Source organism: Cyprinus carpio, chromosome B16 (genome assembly GCF_018340385.1).
Source record: "Cyprinus carpio isolate SPL01 chromosome B16, ASM1834038v1, whole genome shotgun sequence".
In the NCBI taxonomy this organism is placed as follows: domain Eukaryota; kingdom Metazoa; phylum Chordata; class Actinopteri; order Cypriniformes; family Cyprinidae; genus Cyprinus; species Cyprinus carpio.
Window position 1 is genome coordinate 22817029 of NC_056612.1, and position 10189 is coordinate 22827217.

Below are 10189 nucleotides of genomic sequence, written 5' to 3' on the forward strand. Positions count from 1 at the left end.
ACGTGATCTTTATTAGTAACAAATACACTTCTGCGCTGTCCATCCTGAAGAACAAACGAGCTCCTCTACCAAACATACAGAGTGAAGGGTAAGTGCCAACGAAATGCAGCAGTCAATGTTAAATACCGAAAAATAGCCTACTGAAGCATAAGCGTGTGCAACTTTTTTGAAAAGTTGTAACACTGACACTTGAAAACATGAAATTATTTTCTAGAAACTCTGCTAGAAATGATACTCCATAACTCATATTTGTTCCTTTTTCAGAATACCATATCCAGTACCACAACTTAATTCATTTTTTTTTTAATAACGCTGTTAGTAAAGTTGATCCAAACCTGCCTGGATTCTGTTGAACAAAATATTTTGAAGAACGTGTGGAACCAAGCAGCTGTCGGTCCCCAAACAATTTGAGAATATGGGGAAAAAATACTAAGAAGTTAATGGGGACCACAAACTGTTTGGTTGTCAACATTCTTCGAGATATTTTCTTTTGTGTTCAGCAGAAGAAATTCATAAGTTTGAAACAACCTGAGGCAGTCAGAATACATCACCTAAAATGTCAGAACGACAATAACTTGTAATCAGTAATAGACTACAATTTATGAGTAATCCACCCTGTCCTGTTATCCACTAGACATTTGGTATTTGTAGTTACAAATACACTATCCTGTATTTTCTTATTTTGTTCCTGCCTCGCTGTGCTCATAATGTTTCTGGGCTGCAAACTTTAGCCAGTGTGTGTGTGTCGTCTCAGTCACAGGCAGTAACGTATTACTTAGTAACGAGTTACAGTAATTTGATTACTTTTTTAGTAGTAAAAAGGCGTAATTGGTAATTTAACGCGTATTAATTTTATTATTTTAGTATAGTTACAAGCCGAGGTCTCTATATGTTACTGCCGCGTTAAATTGTTGACAGAATGCAGTGTTTTATAATCTAGAGATTGTAAAAAGGATATAGCACACGCACTGTTGAGTCAAGTGTCGCGAGACACAACGAAACAGAACAGAGTGCAGCGTGGGACAAGACTTAATATAACTATCTAAACATAAAATATCTAAAACAAATAAATTGTTATTCATCTATTGCGCAAAAGCAACATGAACTAATATAAAATATAAACGATTAACAGGTCCAAGCAGAGTTTTTATATAACACGTGTTTTGCAGCGTTGAGCAATGCAGTGCTGAAATGTGCGTGCTCACGAATCCTCTCATTATAACACACGAATTGTAGACATTATGAAAGATTCATTATGCATATATTTATTGCGTTATAACACAAAATTGTGAGATTGCGATAAACTGAGATGTCTTTTAGTGATTATAAATGCATGGCTCCTTGCATTCTGCCATATAAACCATGCACGCAGTAGTCTCTGATTTTAGTTAAAAATAACAGTGTTCTGTGAATGTTGATGATTTAATAAATATTTTCGGGAGCGTTTATGCTGGGCTTTCATAAATTTCTTGGAGAAAAAGTAACTAGTAGGCTAATGTAAATAATTACTTTTTAAATAAAGTAATCAGAACAGCAACGTGATTACTTTTAAAATGAGCAATCAGTAATTTGATTACATTTTCAGAGTAACTTGCCCAACACTGCTCACAGGTGAGGGCGGGACTTGACCTGTCTGTCATTACCTGACATCTGTAATTCAACATTGTAGTTACGTTTTCATAATGACACGTCGGCTACTGTTAAACGAGCTTCTATTTATGCTATTTATGTTTATGTTAATTCAATTTATGCATGATAAACACAATATTTGAAAAATGTTTGAAAAATACCTCAATGTCATCACTCATCTTCGTGCCGGTAGTCTCTTGAGTCGGCCGTGCTGTGTGTGTTCTGGCAAACTGAGGTAATGTCAAGGAAGGGTGGTGTGCTTTTGACGGCGTTCCGCCCGCGAGGAGGGACAAGTGTCAGTGTTGTTTACAAAAAGTGACTGAGCATTTCTGCACAGTGTACTTTTAAATGTCAATGCAATCAAATCTAAAGTTTAATTTTAACCATGATTAATCAAACCTTTTTCCAAAGTCAAAGAATTCAAAGAGACTGCATTGCAAGAACGATCTAGACCAGGGATCCTCAAACTGAATCTAGAGTTTAGCTCTAACCCTAATCAAACACACCTGAGCTTGCGAATCAATGCCAATCAGTGTCTTTGGGAGCATTAGAAAATCACAGGTGACTTTGATCAGGGTTGGAGCTAAACTCTGCAGTGCACTGGACCTCCAGGGCAAGATTTGAGGAGGGGGGATCTAGACCATCTTTAAAATAATCAGATGTCTTATCTTTTTTGTGTGTGATCTGGAAAAAGAAAGCCTTATAAAGAAAGTTCAGAAGACTTACAGACCTTTTACAGTTTTCCCATCTGTCCTAGAAAGCGAATAATATTGTCAAGAAAAAATGCCCAAGTCAAGTCACTTTTATTGTCACTCACCACAGCACATGTGCCTTGGTGAGTGAAATTCTTGGGAGCGTGCACCAGAAATTGCAGAAACAGTTAACATATAACCGTTTCTGCACAATCAGAAGCAACGATCAGCCCACAATCAGAAGCAACGATCTAATGCCATGCATTACAGATTATGTGAATGGTAGGTTTCCCACCATGCCAGTGATGGAATATATAAGCATATGGGAGATAAAATTAGAACATAGAAAATACACAGAGAAAACAATACACCAATGGATGTAATAAATCACTTAAATGTGTCAGTTTTGATGTTTCAGACTATGAAGCTCAATTATTCAGAGAGATATTTCCACAAAATCAGCCAGTGCCACACATCACGGACAATAGCCGCTTTTTCCTCTGTCGTGCCAGTGCTTTAAACGGGCCGGGCGGAGCTAATAGCCTAAGACCTGTAGCACCGAGCCCAAAGTCACGATGCGTTTCCACCGTCGGGCCAGAAAACACGCCCCTCTGGAACAACGTTACGCAACCCCATCGTTTCACAATCAAACAGAAGATTTATCAGAAGAATAATCAGAAAGTCACTGGAACTATAGCGCAATCACAAAACGAACATGATGAAAGCGGCCGTTTGTTTGCATCCTTTGTTAAATATTTAAATCCAAAAGCAACGATGTTTTACAATAAGTGATACATTGATCAAAATATATATATATATATATATATATAATATAAACCCACACACACATGCTTCTGTTTATATTTTAGTCACAGTAATATCTATATCTAATCTATCTATATATATCTATATTATATACCCACACACAACACATTATATATACACACATCATAATATTAATACACACACACAACATCTATTCTATACACACACACACACAGAGTTATATATACACACACACCCACCCCACAATATATATATACACAAACATATATATATATACAACACACACACATATATATATAACCACACACCATATAATATAATTACACACACCACCCAACTATATATATTATAATATATTATCAATATATTATATATATATCATATATATATATACACACACCCAAACATTATATATATACACACACACACCATATATATATACCACACACACAACATATATATATATACACATACACACACCCACAGTATATATAATAATATATATATACCCCACACATTTATATTACACACATATACATATCATACCTATATATCACATATAATATATATATATCTAATATATACACATTATATTAAAATCTATATATATAATATATATATATATATATTATATCATATATATATATATATATTATATAATATATATATATAAAGACCACACACACACAAAATAATATACACACAACATATATATTACACTAAAGCCCGGGGGAGCCCGTTGGGGGTTCGATGCCTTCTCAAGGGCACTTCAACCATACTTAGGTGCCTGAGCACGGCACGAACCCCCAAACTGCTCCCCTGGGCGCGCAAGCATAAAAAGGTGCCACTCGCTCCGGGTGTGTGTTCACAGGTGTGTTGGGTGCACTGTTCTGTGTGTGTGCACTTCGGGATGGGGTTAAAATGCAGAGCACGACTCTGAGTATGGGTCACCATACTTGGCTGAATGGTCACGTCACTGTCAATAACTTTCATTCCCTGCACTTTCACTTTTCACTTTCACATCATTATATATATATATCTATAATCTATAATAATAATATATATATATACTCGATATATATATATACACACAATATATATATATATATAATAATATATAATATATATATTATTTATAATATATATCTACACACACAACAAACCAAGTATATACACACATCTATATACACATGTGTAGACATATATCTACAATATATATATTAATATACATAATTGTATACACATAAAATCTATATACACATATACTATAGAGTATATATATATACATAGATATAATCTATATAATATATCTATATATATATATATAGATCTGTACGATACCTACTAAGATATGACGTATTATAGAGCTTAAGTCTCCATAGACGACCCACTTATATACAGATAATTAATATATATATATATCTAAATAAATAGATATTGTGATAAAGAATGAGAGGCGAAGTTATGGATTTCCAGATCATATACAAACACACATATTTATAGATATATATATATATACTATGTACACACACCACACACCCATATACATTCTATGTATATAGTTAACTTTATGAAATGATCTGCGGGCGTACAGATGTTATTTTAAACACTCGTTGCAACCTGAAAGTGAGTTTTGAGCTAAAATTGTTTGAAAAGTCTATAATGCTGATGTTATAGCTGTTAACTTTATGAAATGATCTGCGGGCGTCGACGCTCTCCGGACGCGGAAAAACTCCGCCTTTGTTCATAACCACTCCTCTAGCCCTAGTTGGCCCGCTTTGGCCCAAGGTTTTTGTCGGGCCAAAAAAAACCCGAGGAACCACCGAGAGGCACGATCAAGCCCAGTGTTGCCAACTAAAGTTGCTAAAGGAAGGACAGTTTGTTGCTAAACGTTGCTAAATGCCTTTATGATGTCATTGCGTGAAGTCATCGCGTTATCACGACGCAAAATTGTCACAGCATCAAATCTCAGCAAAAAAACAAAACAAAAAAAGTTAATTTAGTAAAATAATATGCATAATATAATATTAAATTATAAATAACTTTTTTAATACACTGAATTATTGAACGCTAACACATTTTTGAATGATAACAATTTCAGTTTTATTAATAACTATTATTACACAGCTCTGTGGAATACTTGATTCTGATTGGTCAGTTGCGACATTCCGAGGTATATTATCCCTTGATAACAACCGGTAAGTAAGGAATAATTGACGACAGGCGTTGAATTATTAGAAAAATAATGCACACCCGAGGTGGTGATGTGGCCATGACACAAAGCATTTTTTTTCTAAAAATTCAAAGGCACGGAGTCAATTATCCCACTTATACTACAGTTACCACACCTCAAGACATCGATCAGATTATTTATTAAAAGGGATTCATCCGGTTTTTGTACTTAAATCGCTATTGTGAGTAGGATTATTTCTTCCCCATCTCGTCCAACACTTCTTTTGCTGGTTAAGTAAGGGATAATGTACATCTCGCATCGGCCTGAAGGGCTGCGTAGGGCCATTTTGACAAATCTGAGCAGTACGCAGGCGGCGTACACTCTTCAGTATCACCCGCGCTGTGCTGTTGCACTGTTTTCTTTCAAACCAAAGTGTAAATACAAAAAATGGTATCCTTGTGGCGCGGCTGACACAGAAGAGCGTACGCCGCATGCATACTGCCTAGATTTGTGAAAATGGCGCTATGCTGATTTGGAGAGACACAGAGGAGAGGAATTGTTGAATAAAGTGGTTATTTTTGTTTTCTTCGTGTACAAAAAGTATTCTCGTCGCTTCATAACATCACGGTTGAACCACTGATGAGATGGACTATTCTGACGATGCTTTTCATACTTTTCTGGACCTTGACAGTGTAACTTTTTTGGCAGTCTATGGGACAGTCTCAAACCTCTCGATTTTCATCCAAAATATCTTAAATTGTGTCCCGAAGATGAACAAAGCTTTTACGGGTTTGGAACGACATGGGGGTAAGTGATTAATGACAAAATTTTCATTTTGGGGTGGAGTAACCCTTTAAGCATTGTATTAGTAGTTAGCTAGTATGAAAAGCCTGTAAGAATAGGGCACAGTCTACTATTTTAATATGAAAGAATTTTCCGTATTGGTTTTTTTACCTGCATTTTAAATTACACATTGTGTTTTCGGGTTACAGGGTTACAGTGGATAATGTCCTGGAAAATTACTAGTATCTTTTCCATTTTTCTTACAGTGTACTAACTGATAAACAATTGCAGGTACAAGCTAGAAGCTACTAACAAAGTGTATCATAAATGAACAATTATTAAATTATTATTATTAAATTTAACAACTGCAAATAGCAGCTAACTTAATTCATGTGATGTATGTACTGCTAAGCATCTTTGGTTTCCTCTTTTTGTGTAATTTGGATGGAAAATGTGTGCTTTTTTTTTTTTTTTTTGCCTGAGTCACTCATCAAAAGTTGCCAAATAAGTTTTAAATATTGCCAAATTTGTTGCTAGGTGCTTTTGGAAGAAAAGGTTGCTAGGGTAGTCTGAAAAGTTGCTAAATTTAACAACACTGAAAGCCCCGGAAGTGACAGTGGAAACGCTGGGCCTGGCACGCACTAGTACTTAGCCATCCTTAAGAGATACAAAATCACTTTCACAGACTTTTAAATGAAAGTCCTGGTGGAATGACCTGCCCAACTCAATCCGAGCAGCTGAGTCCTAAACCATCTTCAAGAATCGGCTAAAAACATCTCTTCATTTGACCCTCTAACTCTAGCACTCTCTATTCTAATTCTATTCTTTAAAAAAATGTTTTGACCCTTTTAGAGTTGCGCTCTATTCATTTACTGCTCGTTTTCTTAAAAAAAAAAAAAAAAACACTAGCTTCTCTAATCTTTTTGTATTATTATAAAATTAAAAAAAAAAAAAAAAAAAAACAAAAAAAAGCCCTCTCACACTATCTTTCTATTCCATTCTTTTTATTATATAATTAAAAATAAAAAACATTGCTACATGTACTGCGTTAAACTACCTGAGACTTGTTATAGCACTTGTATATCATTGCTCTTTTGTTGATTTTGATTGCTTCTATTGTCCTCATTTGTAAGTCACTTTGGATAAAGTCTGTGTTAATAATCAGATGTCTCCGGGTGCACGGCTGATATTATTTTTTCAGGTGTCACGTGGTATTAGCTCTTAATTTCCTTACATTTTATGCTCAAAGCATGAAGAAAAGCGGTTCTGGAAGAGGAACTGAATCTTTTGCAAGAGGTAAAAGGTAATTTATTATTTATTGAACAGAAATTAAAATTGCAGAAATATTGAGTTAGCAATAAGATCAGTATGAACCAATAAAGAAAACATTTTTTTTATTAGGTTTAAATCCCTTTTTAAGTTCAGCAGTCAAAAAGCTCATCTAAACAAATGTGTTTGTCTTTGGCTTTAGATAAATCTGTAAGTAATGAGAACCGAGAAGAACTGGTTAAATTGTGCCTCTGGCTTGGAGATGAGCAGGTTTGTGTGATTATTTTCTTTCAACTGGTTACCTATTTAAATGTTTGTTATGGTATGCAGACAACAAAACAGAGGTCATTCCTGTATAATTACACCAAAATACTCAACAAAAACTCAACAAAACACCAACACACAACCCACACAAAAATTACTGAATAATCATGGTTGGAAGTTGCAAAGAACATGATGAGCAGGCCAACTTCCTGGAGCAAGTAATGCATGCAAGACTTTTGAAATGAACTATGACCTGGTCCTGCAGAACATCCAGGAACTGAACATCATAGCAGGGGAAGGGGAATCCCATGTGACCGCCACTCCTGGTGGAGCCAAACTTACCCAGCAGCTTCCGTACCTCTTTGGCTAATATGGCATTGTCATGTTCAGTGGTCCATTCCGCTCCTATCAAGACCCAAGTACATGTTTTCTGTTATTTTCCTGCTTTATCACTTACATCACTTAGTTTGACTACATAAATACCATACATTTTCCACAGCCAGCTTCCGTTTACTGATGAATCATCAGATTTGTCGTTCCTTGTAAGTTTTGCCCTCCAGTTGCAGGAATGCATGCAGGACTTGATGGATGGGTTTTTTTCCTTCTGGTGTGCCCTTCCAAGTGTGGACTGTGAATCCATGAATCAGTTTTCATCATTATGATTACTATTGCTCATATTTAGGATAATAGATTGACTACACAATCAGTTCACAAGCTTGGGTTGATAATATTTGTAAATGTTTTTGAAAGTCTTTTATGCTCACCAAGGCTGCATTTATTTGATCTAAAATACAGTAAAAATTAATATTATTATTAATACTTAAAACATCTGTGCTGCATAATATTTTTGTGGGAACTAATCAATTTTTTCAGGATTTTTTGATGAATTTAAAGTTGAATTTATTTGAACATTATGTACTTTTGTATGTTATAAATGTCTTTATATGCACTTACGATCAATTTAATACAGCTTTGCTGAATAAAAGTATTAATTTCATTCAAACACAAAAAAAAAAATTAGTTGTGACCCAAAACTTTTGAACAATATAATCTAGTGCTGTCAAACGATTAATCACATCCAAAATAAGTTTTCATTTACATAATATATGTGTGTGTACTGTGTATATTTATTATGTATATATAAAGACAAACACATACAGTATATATTTTGAAAATATTTAGATGTATATAAATATATTTAACATATAAACATTTTTCTGAAATATATACATGCATGTGTATGTATTCATATGTTGTGTTATGTGGGATATTAATGTACTATAATAAACTCATACTTATGATTCATCCAATACTGAAATATTTATATAAAAAAATAAATTAAAAAAAAAGTCATACTCGAAACTTGAAAAAAAGAGCATTTTCTATTAATTTACTCATCCTCAGGCCATCCAAGATGTAGATTAATTTGTTTCTTAATTAAAACTAATTTGGAGAAATATCATTACATTACTTGCTCACCAATGGATCCTCTGCAGTGAATGGGTGCCGTCAGAACAAGAGTCCAAACAGCTGATAAAAACCATCACAATCCACACAACAGCAGTCCCATCAGTTAGCATCTTATGAAGTGAACAGCTGCGTGTTTGTAAGAAACAAATCCATCAAGGCATTTTAACTTAAAACTGTCACTTATGGCTAAAATATGAGTCCATAATTCATAACACTTCCTCCAGTGAAGAAGTCCATCCACTGTTATCCTCTCACATCAAAATCCTATAACAAATATGTATTTGATTAGAACTCTTTTAGACTCTTTCAGCTTGTAAATGGTACTGGATCTGTGCATATGCTTCCCTCCTGATTCAGACAAGATGACTTTTTCAGAATGAAGACAGTTTGGACTCTAATTCTGACGGCACCCACTCACTGCAGAGGATCCATTGGTGATGTAAATTTCTCCAAATCTGTTCCAATGAAGAAATAAACATCCACATTTTGGATGGCCTGAGGGTGAGAATTTTCAGCAAATTTAAATTTTTGGGTGAACTATTCCTTTAACATGATTTTACCGGAAATGTATGTATGCTGTCTATATTTAGAAGCAGAATTATATCGAGTGAGCATCTTTAACGCACTTTAACGGTGATGCTACAACACTGCACCCTTCAAATATCTCACTGATCATACACCAACATGTATGAATTTTGGAAATAGAAATAGATTTACAAAAATTTTATCTATGGGTTATAATTGACTTCCATATTATTGTAAATGTTCCAACTAAGTCTTTTAAACATATTTTTGCATTATTTGCAGAAATACTTTTACAAATAGTCTTTTGGGTGAGGTCAAACACACTGAAACATCCCTATAATAAACAGGTTTGGCTGCTTTAGCTACTCACATTATTAATACGTGCAAATTTCTTCTTTTTTTTTTTTTAAATCAAGCATGCAACCAAATAATGTTACTTTTTTGTTGTTGTTGAATGGTGTGTACTACTTCTGCTTGTAATTACATATTAAATGTCAATACGTATTAAAAATGAATAAATGTTAATTGTAACTTCTATATTACCAAATTCTAAATTCCGGTAATTTCTATATTATCGAAAGTCAAGAGAACATGTTAC

At 34.3% G+C, this 10189-nt stretch overlaps 1 protein-coding gene across 1 annotated transcript in view; it reads right to left on the bottom strand.

The window, feature by feature from the left end:
• Positions 1 to 1989, bottom strand: part of LOC122140025 (calcium-transporting ATPase type 2C member 1-like) — a 52272-nt gene extending 50283 nt beyond the window's left edge. The window contains 1 exon segment of the mRNA XM_042741498.1: positions 1791 to 1989. Coding sequence (XP_042597432.1) covers positions 1791 to 1808 — 18 coding nt within the window. The 5' untranslated portion in view covers positions 1809 to 1989.
• Between the last annotated feature and the right edge of the window lie 8200 nt (positions 1990 to 10189).